Here is a 15,154-nt window from a genome sequence, read left to right as displayed (position 1 = left end):
CAAAGACAGGTGATCACAGTGTTGTAGAGAGGTAGCTGTGTAGTGAAGAAGCCAGCTCTGGAAAACAGTGAAACAAGGGAGGAATTCCAGGACACAGCTGGGCAAAAAGGAGAAGCCAGGTCCAAACCACACAGATTATCCACAATGTGGCTAAGCCATTCATAATTTAGTGATAGTATGGTTTTAAATATTTCTTTATCTGGCTATCTCCTACGTGTCCTTCCAGACTCAGCTCAAGTGTCACCTCTTCCAGTAAGCATTCTCTGAACCCCCACTGATATTGACGCCAATGTGCTCCCACAGCACCCTGCATTTACTATTACCACTGTATTACAATTATTAATTACATATTTCCCCCAAGAGACTGAGACTGTGAGACAGGGGGTCACATTTTTATTTGTATTTTTATTTCCAATGCCTAGTATATATCAGGAGTCCAGTACAGGTTAAATACAAATAGACACATACTTGGTGTTTTCTATTACTAATTACAGCTCATCTCAATTTTTTTCTTGGTGCCAACTGATCTCATCTTTCATATAATTTTAAAGTATAAAGAAAAAAAATCTTGCTATACTAGGTTATTAAGAATTAAGGTAACTGTGCTGTTGTTAACCCCCAAATTATGTGACACATATTAATCTGCCTTTAATTCCTAAAAACAGTTAAATGATACTTACATTCAAAAGCTTCATCACTATCATTATCTTCATCTGAACTGATTTCAGCATATTTTGGCTTTTCATTAACTGTGCTACGTTTGCGTTTGTTCATTTTCACACGTTCACAAAGTGGCATGGTAGATTCAATTTCTGCCAGGAGTTCAGGGGGCAATTCTTTTAACACTGATTGATCTATACTACCTATTAATGAAAGGTGAGAAAGAAATTTAAATCTGAAGATAAAAATTTTAACCAAATTAGCACTATAAAAACAAATCTTTTTATATTTACAATAGAATTCTTAACCCTAAACATAAAAAATTTATACATGCATATATACTTATATAACTCCAAAAATCAACATCATTACTGTAATAACAAAATTAGTTACATAATCACTTTCCCTAAAAGGTGCTGGCGTCTGTCTCGCACATGTTGGGAGCACTGTGCCACTGAGTTCCACTGTCACCTCTATGTCGTGCTTTTTTAAAAACTAAAGTCTTCACTAGGCCCAGTGCAGGCCTCCACAGCTGAAAAGTAAAGCAGCTCTCAAATATACTAAGGGAGAGGGCACTTACCACCTCCTTCTCTTCCTCTGTTTCTGACAGTGGCTATGGTGGCTGGGTAAGAGCTTTATGCATCTTTACCTGCCACTGTATATTTGAGAAGCAAATGAATGCCTTTAGCATCACAAAAAATTTCCTTGTAAGGACAAAACAGTAACATTTAATTAAATATAACAGGACTCTGTAAAGCAGGATTGATAAACCAAAATATTTAAAAATGTTTACAATTGAAAATAGTGAATCCAAGCCTGTTCTGATAGTTTTACATTTTCCCACGAATGAGTAATGACAGGAAAATCTATCAACAAACTATACTGACAATCATCAACACCGTGAAAACCTAGTGACATAAACATTTTTTACATAGTTTCTATGAAGAAAACATTCGTTAGTATTATTCTGGCTATTTAAAAATAAAGTAGAAGTAGCAAACACTATTTTTTCCAAGACAATTTACCCTTGATGAAGAATAAAGGTGACAATTGACCTAACTTTACTTACCTACGAAACCCTTTGTGTGGAGGACTGGAATTGATGTCTTTTATGGTAGATTTTATAAAATGGGATCAAATGTTCCTTACTGGTTTACAGCAGGGGGACATTAACAACTTACAACCAACATTAACACTACCTCTTGTAACATTCAAATAACGGTGCTTACATAAAAAGAAAAACCAATCATGACAAAAAAAATTGGTATCAAGACATTATTTCCCAGTCTCAAGAGTCTTACATTACTTACGATACAGAATGCAATACCAATTTTGAGAATATACCCATTGCTGTTCTGAAAGTTTTATTCAGTATCGCAAAGGCTCTTCAAGACTTCTCAGTTGTCTGCTTTGCCATGGACACAGACAGTGTCCATGTAAAAGACGCAATTCTAGTGACTGGCAGGGAAAGCACAAGACTCAACTAGGGCCTGAAATCCCCAGAGAGGGCATGGATATGGAGAGCTCACAAGTGCAAACTCTGACGTTACAGAAAGTCGGCTTCACAGAAAGAATGTTGACTTTTATGTTTGATCACTAATTTGATAAAAATTAAAACGACAGAAAAACTACATACTTTTGGCATGGAGGCTCGTATGTTGAGTCAAACAGCACTTGAGTGAAATGTTAGTGCTGTTGCTCTGTGCATAAGTCACATCACAAGGCAAGGTCTTAATTTAGGGAGAGGGACACAGTAACTGTGTGTAGAGTTGCCTTACTTGTGCCTAAGAATATAGATGCCTTAAATGCTGCCAGGAAACCTAATTATTGTTCAGCATTACTAAAAAAAAAAGAAAGAAAGAAAAAGAGATGGAGGGCTAACAGGTACCTATCTGTGGCACCAGAAGAGTTCTCAGGGTAAACTGTCCAGGTATTCTCTCTATCGGATGGCATCGAAGCAACGGTCCTGAAAGTAACAGAGCTTCAGCAGGCTGACACAGGTGTGTCTTCAGTTTCCTTGTAATTTTCTCATTAAAAATGACTTTTATTTATTTATGTGTGGATGTGCGTGCACACAAGCAGGAACATGCATGCCACAGTGTGGAGGTCGGAGGACAACTTTAAGGAGTGGGTCCTCTTCTTCCACCATTTGACTCAGGTCGTCAGGTCTGGTAAAGTGCCTTTACCCATGGAGCCATTTCACCAGCCCTTACCCAGAAATTTTCAAGCTGTGACTTAGAAGCAAGTTGCAAAATTAGTTTTATGGTTGTTCTTTCTTTCAAGTAACTATGTAGCTCTGGCTGGCCTGGAACTTGTTATGTATATCAGGTTGATCTCCACCTCACAAAGATCCATCTGCTTCTGCCTCCCAAGTGCCAAAGTTAAAAGTTAAAACCATCTTGCCGGGAAGTTTTATGGTCCTGAGATTATTTTTAATGATTTAGGCTCTGTTTCCGAATTCCATCTCTCTCTCTCTCTCTCTCTCTCTCTCTCTCTCTCTCTCTCTCTCTCTCTCTCTCTCTCTCATATATATCTATATATATATATATATATATATATATATATACACACACACACACCATCTTCTGACCTGTGCATACTCAGACTCAGCTAATGCAGCAAATGGTGTTCAAACTTTTTAGCAATACCACTGTTGAATATTTATTCACTGAAATAAAACAGCCACACTAAAGATTTTCAGTTTCAGCCACTATAACCTTAAAATGCCCCCAAATAAGGGAATACAAATAAGAGCAGATCACATTGAAAGATAGTTACAAAGACGGTTGGTACTGAAACAGCAATTATATTTTCTTATAGTCATTTACAGAAAAAGCTTACAGGTCTCTAATCCATATCACATTATACTTCGTTTAAAATGAAACAGTGATACCTATCCTATTGGTGGAATCACTATATAATCTATAAAGTTTCGGTTATCACAAAACCATTTGTTATTTTTTTGGGGGAGCTACTGGGCACTGAAACCAGTATCTTAAGCATGTCAGATATGTGTTCTTGTAAAATAGTTTATTTAATGAAGACAAAAATTAAGGAATTAGTTGATTTGTACCACGAAAGAACACTATTATAAATGAAACAGGCAAAAGAAAAACTCAGTGTTAGCATTATAGTTTTAACTTTGATATCAACATTACAAAGATTTCACTGTTCAGTTGTCAAACTACCACATGGAAGAATGTCAGAACTTGTTTTCTGGCAAGTAATTATGTAAATGACATCATACTACTCAAGACAGGAAAGTAGGAATTAGGGGTCATATGACCCTTTCCTGCTATGTACATATAATGATAGTAGTGCAGTGCAGCAGGAGCATCCTAAATAACACACTGCTTACAAACAATATACACCTAAAGACATTTTAAAAGTGTGTTAGATGAATTCAGTAAAAGTGGATTGGCTGCATTCTTGTATATAAAGTACAGTTGTTATTACAACATTCATTTGTTCCTCATAACTGTACAAAGCAGAAGAAAGCTGGTTTCTCAGTTTTCAAAAATGAACATTTCAAGCTTTGAAAGGTTATTTTTCAAAGTTTGGATTCCACTATTTCCAGTACTATAATTTATATAATATGAGTTTAAATGAGAACTTCAAAAAATTGAAACACGAGAAGCCAGAGTATTTGGTGGGAAAGGTAGGAAGGCCCATATTTATTTATTTTTTTTTTTTGGGTTTTTCGAGACAGGGTTTCTCTGTGTAGCTTTGCGCCTTTCCTGGAGCTCACTTGGTAGCCCAGGCTGGCCTCGAACTCACAGAGATCCGCCTGGCTCTGCCTCCCGAGTGCTGGGATTAAAGGCGTGCGCCACCAACGCCCGGCAGAAGGCCCATATTTAGAATACCCATTTTATTTATAGTACTATATCAAGTAAGGATTTATTGCTTGATATCTGCATAGACTCTTCTTAATTTTTTTCCACATTAATTTTTTTAGAATAAGGGAATTTAGTATGTTAAAGATCACTTCTTTTACAAATAGAAGAAAGTTTTTATGAGAGTTATTTGCTAACCCTCTCTGTCATCAAATATGTGATGGCTAACACTGATTATCAATCAATTTGACAAGATCTAGAATCAGCTATGAGACAAGCCTCTGGACACACCAGTGAGTACTTGTTTAGGTTAGGTTAGCTTCTGGTCAAACCTATAAGGGACTGACTGACTTGACAGAGTAAATTTGAGAAGGGCATCCCCAGGCCTTAAGCCCTGGACGACACAAAAGGTAATGGCTAGGTGAGCACCAGCATCCGGCGCTCTCTCATCCTGGAGGCTACAGTGTGAGTGGCTGCTTCAGTTTGTGCTGTGCTGACTTCTCTGCCATGATGGACTTGAACTAACCCTAACCCTCTTCCCTCTTAAGTGGGTTTGGTCACAACATTTTATCACAGCAACAGAAGAGTAGCTAAGACATATAAGGTGCCGATTTCTACATGTCTGAGAACCCTACAGAAACTACGTTGTGGGGTGACTTGAAATGCAAAATGGTTAAGTAGTAAAAACACCTTCAGTATATGTTCATCTCTCTCACTGCAGTACTAAACTGACCCTATAGCCTCAGCTACCCTGGAGCAAACACCACACAGAGCTCAATCTCCAAAGTTTCTACTTTACATTAATAACTACTGCATATAATTTGAATAACATTTCTACAAATGGAAATCATAGGCACAAAATTTCAAAATACTCTTCTCAAATCACACCTAACTAGTAGTTACAAATGAGAATAATTTCTATAATAAACATTCTCCCAACACTTTCTAAAGTCTTCATGTGAGATTTTTGAAATGTGCATCATAAAACTGCTATAACAAAACAAAATTCTATGTGGTATTATTAAAAATTCTTGAATAGTATGTATTCTTTTCTATTGTAAAGAAGATAGAACAATATTCTCCAGTTCAAGAATTCAGACTATGCTACAAACTCACTCAGAAACGTCATTCTCAACAGAAGCAGAGCAAAGCACAGCTCAACTAGATGAGACTGGTAAGGGTGAGTAAAGGATGGCAAACAACACATTTTAAGGGCAGCACTTAGTAGTTTAATGACTACAAAAGGTAAAGGAGATGCTAAGTACTTCTACTAAAAACTGCTATCATCAGGCCAAGTAACACTGATTACATCATTGGTAGCTGTTAGAACTAGTAGATATGTTCCAGACTCCTACCCAGTAACTCAGTTTTTAAAAGAAGACAGCTCAGTGGATAAAGCTCTTGCCATGTGTGAGGCCATACTCACATCCTCAGCACCCGTGTAAGAAGAGCCAGGTGGGTATGGGGGCTCACCTATCACACTAGGGCTTAGGAGGCAGACAAGAGACTCCTGAGGCAGACTGGTTGCCAAACTAGTGCGACAGGTGAGCAAATTTCAGCTTCAGTGAGAAACCATGCATCAGGAAATAAAACGAAGATTCATTACAGAAGACAGTTGACTTTAACCCCTGACACCCACACCAAAGTGCACATACATGTGGACACGCATATAACAACCCATATACACCAAAAAAAAAAAAAGTGATCACACAAATCATAAAGGATATTTTTGAAGGCACTAAATCAAGTAATGGAGAAAAAAGTAGTTGGAAGAAAGTAGAAGGAGGAGAATAAAAAGGGAACATTTTGTAACCTCCCCTTTTGAAAATAGGTTGTTTTTTTTTTTTTAAGATCTAAAATTTTTATTTTGTTCTTATGTGTGTTTTGCCTTCACATTTATCTATGCACCATGTACATGCCTGATGCCTGTGGGGGCCAGAAGAGGGCAGCAGATTCCCTGGAGCTGGAGTTAGGGATGGTTGGTTGTGAGCCACCACATGGGTGCTAGGAGTTGAACCTGGGCACTCTGGAAGAGCAGTCAGTGCTCTTAGCTAAGGATCCATCTCCCTAGCCCTCATTGAATATTTTCTGAGATACTTCTGAGTATCTATATGTTGGTAATTACTGATATTAAACTGTTAAGGGCTATGTAAAGCATGTTAGTTATCATGCCACTCTTAAAGAATCATTTTATTATTAAATATTTTATTTGTAGATATGCTATATATAATATTCTGATAAAACAAATATTTTTGGCATTTTATATACTGATACAAATATAAGAAAGTAAAGGTTCTCTGTATCACAGGGACAAAAAGATAATGCTGGAAGGAAACAGGACTGACATGGAACCTATTGTGTAATGACTACAAATCAAAACGAGGCTGAGGAGACGTGAACACACGGAATATGACTAGGTTTCTTTTGTATTTCAACAGAAGTTAGGCAGCTGGCAGGGCAAAGAAAGTTAATACAAAGTTTATAGAACAAGAATCTGGAAATTAAGAAGCTCTTGTTATAGAGTTTGTGAGAATGTAGAGTTTGTTTTTCAATGTGTAGATCTGGCTGTTCTGGAACTTGCTCTGTAGAACAGGCTGGCGGCAAACTCAGATCCAACTGCCTCTGCCTCCCAGATGCTGAGATTAAAGGGATGTGCCATCAAAGTCTGGCTTTTCAGTATATACTTTTAATCTCTACACAACAGCCTTTTCTGAATATTAACAGCAACACAGTCCCAATTGATTTATTAGGCACTTATTATGTATGAAGTAATATGCTAGATACTAGGGCTACATACATATTACCTCAGTGGTCAAATGAAACAATATCAGTTTACATTCAATACACTTATATAAAAATTAAATTATGTCAGTAACCTAAATTAATTTATACTGCTCTGTACTTTGAAAATTTATTGGCCTAAAGCATATTCAAAGAACTTAGAATTATCCTGAAGAGTGAGTATTAACTATATAAACATTAAAGTAAAAATATTTGAGGGTAGATTTTTATGGCTTTTTCAACAAAGGAAAAGTTACTAAGAATTTTTGTGCTAGGACAAAATTAACTGAAAAAGTATCCCAGCAACATTCAGACTAATTCTTTTATCTAACTGTGTTTCAACTACAAATAATAAGAAAATACACAATTGTGTAATTGTGTCAGCTTAGTAACAGAGATCTAAAATATATATAAAAATAGAATGTCACTAAAAACAAAACAATAGATGTGGTTTCTGAACTATAACCCACACTCCCCAATCTAATGTATTGTCTGGAAATAAATCTGAGGATCAAAAGATATTTTTATCAAAACCCTGGCTAGGTATAGGTTGTGGTGTACACCTTTAATCGTGGCACTTGGGGTGAAGTAGATCTCTGTGAGTTTGAGGCCAGCCTGGTATACAAAGTGGGTTCCAGGACAGTCAGGGCTACACAGTGAGACTGTCTCAGGAAACAAAATATCCCCCCAAATTCTGCATATTATAATTGCAGATCTATTAATATATGTGCATATATACATAAATATCCTCATATCTAGACATGTACTACTAATAAGTAGACAATCTATTTACTTATTAATATGACCATATCAAGCATATACTTATAAGAAACATGAATTAGCATTAACGAAAGATGTGAAAAAATAATGCAAAATAACATAGCTATTAACAATTTGGAGTTTGTAGCCTTTGCCTCCTGAGCCTTCTCATTCACCCAATAATACGCTATTTTTGCTGGCTTTGTGTTTTGAAACAGGGTCTCACTATGGAGTGTTGGCTATTCTAGAACTCACTCACTCCGTGTATCAGGCTGGCCTACAGCTCACAGAGACTCTCCTGCCTGCCTCTCCCTCTCTGTTCAGGATCTCATGTCTAGTGCTGGCTGGCCAGAAACTCCCTATGTAGACCAGGCTGGCCTACAGCTTGCTCAGATCCTCCTGCCTTTGCTGCAAAGGTGCAGAACGCTGGGGCACAGGCTCCACCATCACACCCACCTCTACACATCTCTTAATGTTCTTCAGCAGTTGTAAAGACTTTGTTAAAATAGAGCTTAAAGGGCAAAGCAGCTGACACTTTCCACCTTTCTACTTCCTCTATTAAAATTACATAACATATTCTTATTTTTAAATTTAATTTATTTTTATTATGTGTGCTTGTGAGTGCGCATGCCCATGATGTATGTATATTCCTGGCATCCTTGGGGCAGTATTCACGGAAGGAAGGTCAGGACAATTTGTGGACGTGGTTCTCTCCTTCTACATGTAGATTCTGGGACTTGGAGAACTTGAGGAACTCAGGCTGCCAGGCTTGTGTAGCAAGTGCCTTTATCCTCTCAGCCTTTTCACTAGCTTTTGTTTGTTTGCTTTGTTTTTTCAAACAGTAGACCTGGCTGGCCTGGAACTCACTGTAGCCCAGGCTGGCCTCCAGCTCACAGAGATCTGCCTGCTCCTGCCTCCTGAGTGCTGGGATTACAGGTACGCACCACCATGCTCAGCCCCCAAACTATATTCTCTGTAAATACAAGCTGTCCCAAAACATTCACTGAGAATTAATAAAAGTCTTCATTTAGCTGGGCATGATAGTGCACACCTTTAACCCCAACAACTGGGAGACATAGGCAGATGGGTCTCTCAATTCCAGGACAGCCAGGGATACACAGAGAAACCCTGTCTGCAAAATAAACAAAACAAAAACAAAAACTCCAACCAGCCAGCCAGCCAGCCAGCCAGCCAGCCAGCCAACCAACCAAAACAAACAGAAAGCCCCAAACCAACAGCAAACCCTATCAAACAAACTTCATTTAAAAGAAACAATTCTTCTGCCAGTCACATATTCTGTACCTCTTCGAATTATTTTAAGAAGCAATTGCAGAAGGACACATTCAAGTTAAACAATAAACACCGCCTATTAATTGATAGTTCTGATTGTCCTAACAATCCTAGAAGGGCACAAGTAACAGTGATTCAGAAAGTAATCTTCATTTTTGAGAAATAAAACAGTAGCAAAAAAGTGAATGTTTGATGCAAACCATGTACAAGTAAAAACAGATTAGCCACAAATCACTTTGAATGAAGAGATTTTTATAATACTGTTTCCCTTGGTAGACAGCTACAACAGGACACTATAAACAGTAATAATCACAGTTTCTGTTTCTACTATACTGCAGTGTTACACAGTTGAACTTTCTGTGATGATACCAATTTTCTCTATCTGTGCTGAACAATACAGTAGTCAAAAACCACACCTGACCACTGAAAAACAAATTTTGATATTTAATTTATGTTAATATCAACTTAAATAGCCAAAAGGCTACTGACTACCATACTGGACAGTAATTCTAGATTTAATATATTTGTTTATAAGTATAAATTTAAAGTTTTAAGTGATGGTCACAGAATGAAAACCTAAAGTCAAACAAACGCTTTGCTCTGCTGCCTTCAGAGCTACATTGTACTTAAATTGTATTATCAGATGAAACACAGGTTAAGTAGGTCTTGCCACATGGCACCATTAAAAAAACAAACGATATATTAAACTCAGGTATACAAAGGAATACAAGATTGTATTTTTTTTTTTTTCATAAACTGAAATTATATTCTCAGCACTCAATTTCAGTCAGGTAACTTGAGAATTTAATTCAGCAACCATGCAAAAATAACCAGCTTTACCGCCACAAAACAACAATTTAAACCAGTTTAAGAAGGAAGCGCCGCCGGGCGTTGGTGGCGCACGCCTTTAATCCCAGCACTCGGGAGGCGGAGGCAGGCGGATCTCTGTGAGTTCGAGGCCAGCCTGGGCTACCAAGTGAGTTCCAGGAAAGGCGCAAAGCTACACAGAGAAACCCTGTCTCGAAAAATCAAAAAAAAAAAAAAAAAAAAAAAAAGAAGGAAGCGCCATTCCCTACCTTTTTATATTTTTAAGTTACAAAATCTATTTCCCTATTTTCCCCAGGAAAAAAACTTTTAAGTAACTTTATAAATAATAAAAATTCTAATGATTCATCAATAATTAAATTAAATAATTAAATCATAAAGTCTGTAAGGAAGTAATGTCTGACAATTAAAAATTATAACACTTGTTCTTGCATACCATATACACCTTTACCAAGATGTTAGAAATTAAGTACTGCATTGTATAGTGTATCCCTATAGCCAAGGTATCTTTTTAGCACTAAATATGTCTACTGTAACACATCATTCACTTGATTAACCAGTAATTTTCAGAAATAGTTGAAATAACAGAGAAAGAACGTCTTTCTATACCCAGACAGAAGTAAAATTCACGACTGCCATGACTAGTTCAAGTATAGGAGTGGGAGTAAAATTTACTAAAAAAATTTAATCTATATTCCTGAAAATAACTCACTGTTTTCTTACATAAGTGTTGTATTTTCATGTAGCAGCTTTTTCAGTTTTATAGATTTTCATTGCTTATATTTAGCAAACTTAAGGAATACAGCGGCAGTGGAAGTACTCTTACCTTTATTTGACTTGGATGGCTTATTCTTGATAGACTTAAGGGAACTTCTTGCTTTATCCTCTCTATCTTTAATTAGCTTCTGGACATCATCCAGCGACAGTTTTTGCAGAACAACTACAGGCTTAGCGCCTTTGTTTAGATCTTCAACTAATCCCATTTTTTCTACTTTGTCTTTCTGCTCTCCTCTCATGTCCATTTTCTTAGTTTCCTGAGTAATATTGCCATCTTTATCCCTCTTGAGTTTTGGAATGACAAAATTTTTCAATGCACCAGACCTGCCCCCCAACAAATAGCTTGGAAATTCGGCCTTATTGTCAGTGTGCGCTTTATTACTGTCTGCTTTGCTTCTGTTACCCTCTGTCCTTTTGTCATCCTTACTATTTGGTGACTTAAAACCAGGTCTGGATTTGTTAGTATCTCCTTGTCTTACACGAGGACTGTCTGGTCTTGATTTTTGTTCCCCAGAAGAAGGTCTGTCCCGTGAGTCCCCTGATTCATGCCTGTGTTTTCTTTCTAACTTTTCAGTTTTTGAACCATCAGATTTAATGCTATGTTCATTTCTGCTAGAAGATCTCAATGTTTCTGGTCTTCGAACCCTTGACTGATCCCCCCGATGTCGTTCTGACTCACCCCTGTCATCTGATTTTTGTTTACTATCATGGTCACGTCTTAGTGACTCAGATCGCCCATCAGGTCTTTGCTTTAAGGCTTCAGCTCTTTCTGATTTTAAGCGAGGTGAGTCAGATTTGATATCCTGTTTATGCTTAGACACATCGGGCTTTTTCTCTGTTGATGGCTTTCCAGCATCCCTCCTATTTTCATGCCTGTGTTTTGGGGTTTCAGGCCGGCCTTCACTTTTCTGCTTTGGAGTTTCAGGCCGGCCTTCACCCTTTTGCTTTGGAGTCTCAGGTCGTCCCTCACCCTTCTGTTTTGGGGTTTCAGGTCGACCTTCACCCTTTTGCTTTGGAGTTTCAGGCCGGCTTTCAGCTTTCTGCTTTGGGGTTTCAGGTCTTGATCTTGTTGTTTCTGACCTGGTATTGTTTTGTTTGTTCTCATTTGGTTTTGTGTCGCATAGTCTATTTTCATTCTGTTTAGGCTCAACTACAGCCTCGTTTTGTTTGGAGTCTGTTGTTCTGTTCTCACTCTGTTTAAGTTCTTCTGTTTGGGTCTCAGTTTTAGTTTCTAACTTACTTTCATTTGACTTGGTCTCCACCAGTTGGTTTTCATTTGGTTTAGATTCTGACAACCTACTTTCATTTTGTTTCATTTCACTTTTTGAGAGCTCAGCATCAGACTTTTTTTTAGGTGTCTCAGGATGATTTTCTGGTATAGACTTAAGACTTCCAATAACATCTTCCTGAAGAACAGGAATGGGTGCATCATTACACTGTTTGATTTCTTCAGGCTTTTTTATGGAGTCTGAATCCTGAGTTATAGAAGCCTGAGAGTCCACTCTTCCTGCCTGATGAAGATCAATGCTAACCATTAATGCTGGCCTTGACCCATTTCCCGTAGAACCCGTCTCCTGAGAAGCTGGTCTATTACCTCCTGGAGCACCCCCAGCCTCCTGTGGGTAAGAATCTTGTTTCCTTTTTTTCAAAGGTTTATCTGAAATTTAAAGATAAATATCCAATATCAGTAACAGGCACATTCTTATCTTACTAAAAACAAAATACTTTTTTTAAAAAAGCATGAATGATTACTAAGATTTGAGGAGATATGTATGCTTACCAAACTTCAATAATTAATAGATTATATCAAAAATAATTCAGTAGCATTTTGAGTATGTAAGTATAAGAATACAAAAGAATAGAACTTGTAATACACACATGAATTTATGTTTATATATAAAAGACCCAAGTTGTTTGATAAGACTAGCTATAAATCATATATTTTCACTTATGATCATTTTATTGTTAAAACAAGAGTTCTATATCTGCCAAATACAATTGGAAACACAATCTTTTACTACTACTACTACCACATGTAAGACATAAAAAACAGAAAATAAAACTAAAATGTAAATGTAGTTATGTCACTGAAGAAAGGTAAATGATAGAATAACAAAATATCATGATTTTTCCATTATGCTTTAATCCAGAACTCAAATTCTTCAGATGTTATCAGTGAATATGGAACTTAAAAGCTAACATACAATGTTAGAAGTAAAATTGAATAAGAAAGCTGTATCATGGGCATACTCAGAAACATGGAACTTTCTTTCTTTCTTTCTTTTTTTTTAAAGAAAAATCCTGTTTTTCTGTTTATGTGTTTGAGTTAGGGTCTTGCTAAATACTTTAACCTGGGCTAGAACTTATAATGTAGCCCACAGTGGCCCTGAACTCTGGATCCTCCTGCCTTGGTCTCCTGTGAGAGAGATTATAAGCATGCACTTTACTTAACTTTGATAAATCTTACTTTGAGCAACTTTCATGGGCAAAAATGTCTTTAGGCTTTTCATTCTAGTGGTTTAGATTATCAACCACAGGAGGGAAAAAGAACTACAGTATTCTGAAATATAATGACACATGCATACTAACACAAATCTACTATTCAACAGATTGTGAAGCACTTTTTAGCAACTATGCATTTCTGTTTGTTTGATTCTATTTCTAACTCAGAAGATTTCTGGTTCACTGTCTATGAACTGAATCTCTAGCTCTAAAAATTGTTAAGTTTATAGTGCCTTGTGGTTTTTGTCTACTCAATTTATTTCCTGAACTTCTTGATTATGTTTTAAAAGTCATTTTTAGTTACCTTTAGGAGATAATTTCTATTCTCTGATAATATTCATCAATGGAATATACCATTTAAGGGAACAGTATCTTAAGGTTAAAACTTCAAAACAACAGGTGAAACATCATTATTTTATTTATTGTACCGGAATAAAATCCTGAAAACACTTTTAAAGTTGTAATGCATCTTTTCTATGCCAAATTCCATTGTTTGACTCTCAAAGACAGAAGGAGCAGCTCATTCCAATATAAAGTCTAATCAAATGTAATGAAAATGTACTTCAGGGCTGAAGATGTCTCAGTGGTAGAATGCTTGCCTAGAATGTACGAGAGTATGAGTTCGATCTCCAGGACCCCACCCCAAACATACAATCTGCTCTTTCTGTTACACAGAAGCCAAAATCATAGTCACACACACTCCACTTCTAAAACAACAATAATAAAATGTTACCATTATTATCATTACATTGTTTTCCCAAGTTCCAAATAACCTGCCAGATAAAGAGTGTATATAAAGCCTTTTGTATCAATACCCAAGGAAAAAAATTCTCAGAATACAAAAAAATATATATTTAAAGAACCCCTTTAAAATATTGTCAGAAATGTTTAATCTTGCCGTACAGCACATAAAACAATTACTAGGTCACAAACGGAATGTCTTATTAAGCTTATCCCTTAATCTTTTATGACAAAACCAAAAATTCATACAACTTAAGATTTCTATAGTTCCAAGGCAACAGATTTTTGTGAATGTCATTAAAATAGTAACTTAATCATACTTCAGAATTAATATAATTAACCCTAGGCATCTGAAAAATTTTGTGAAATCTGTGCCTCATTCTTTGATTATATATATATATATATATATATATATATATATATATATATTTTTTTCCCCCCCCAGAAATAAACATTAGCTTAGTAGGTAGACTTTAAAAGGATAAAAAAATTCTTAAAAGAGTTTATGGAGCATTAACTTCATTTTAATTTACCTTTTGTTATTAAAATGAAAATTTGGCAAGTAAGTTATTTCAAAGAAATTTCTTAAACTATAGATTATATGAATTATAACACAAAAGATAATATGTATATAAGCGACGTAGTAAAGATTAAGAAAGATCTCACTTTGTCTATTACAAAGACAACATTGCTGGATACAAAGTTTTAAGCCAGCCTTCTCTCCCTCTTCTGTCACCCCCCTTCTCTTTAACAAGTCTCACGCTGGTGAAAGACTTGCAATGGTCCAGGCTGTCTCTAACTTATCTTCCTGCACAGCCTCCCGACTGCTGAAATAAAGGTATTCTGATTTCAAGGTTTGTTTCAGTTCTCCTCTGGGTTTACCCCAGTAAAGAGGTTCTGGATATGGACAGCTAACCTTTGCCCACTTCTTTTGTCTTCACTATATCATGACCTTTACATAACAATGGAAGCCCATAGGTATAGAG

The 15,154-nt window shown here is 36.5% G+C and overlaps 1 protein-coding gene across 3 annotated transcripts in view; it reads right to left on the bottom strand.

Annotated features, from left to right (window-relative positions):
- The window catches only part of Nipbl (NIPBL cohesin loading factor), a 173,611-nt gene that overhangs the window by 63,684 nt on the left and 94,773 nt on the right, over nucleotides 1-15,154 (bottom strand). For all 3 annotated transcript variants that reach the window (XM_042261454.2, XM_042261453.2, XM_076551803.1), the window contains exons 10-11: nucleotides 10,975-12,582; nucleotides 681-863 (exon numbers count right to left, since the gene is read on the bottom strand). In XM_042261454.2, coding sequence (XP_042117388.1) covers nucleotides 681-863; nucleotides 10,975-12,582 — 1,791 coding nt within the window. The remainder of the gene's footprint in view (nucleotides 1-680; nucleotides 864-10,974; nucleotides 12,583-15,154) is intronic.

Source organism: Peromyscus maniculatus, chromosome 15 (genome assembly GCF_049852395.1).
Source record: "Peromyscus maniculatus bairdii isolate BWxNUB_F1_BW_parent chromosome 15, HU_Pman_BW_mat_3.1, whole genome shotgun sequence".
NCBI lineage: Eukaryota > Metazoa > Chordata > Mammalia > Rodentia > Cricetidae > Peromyscus > Peromyscus maniculatus.
The sequence above is the reverse complement of the archived record's forward strand: the minus strand, read 5'-3'. Positions and strand labels throughout refer to the sequence as shown.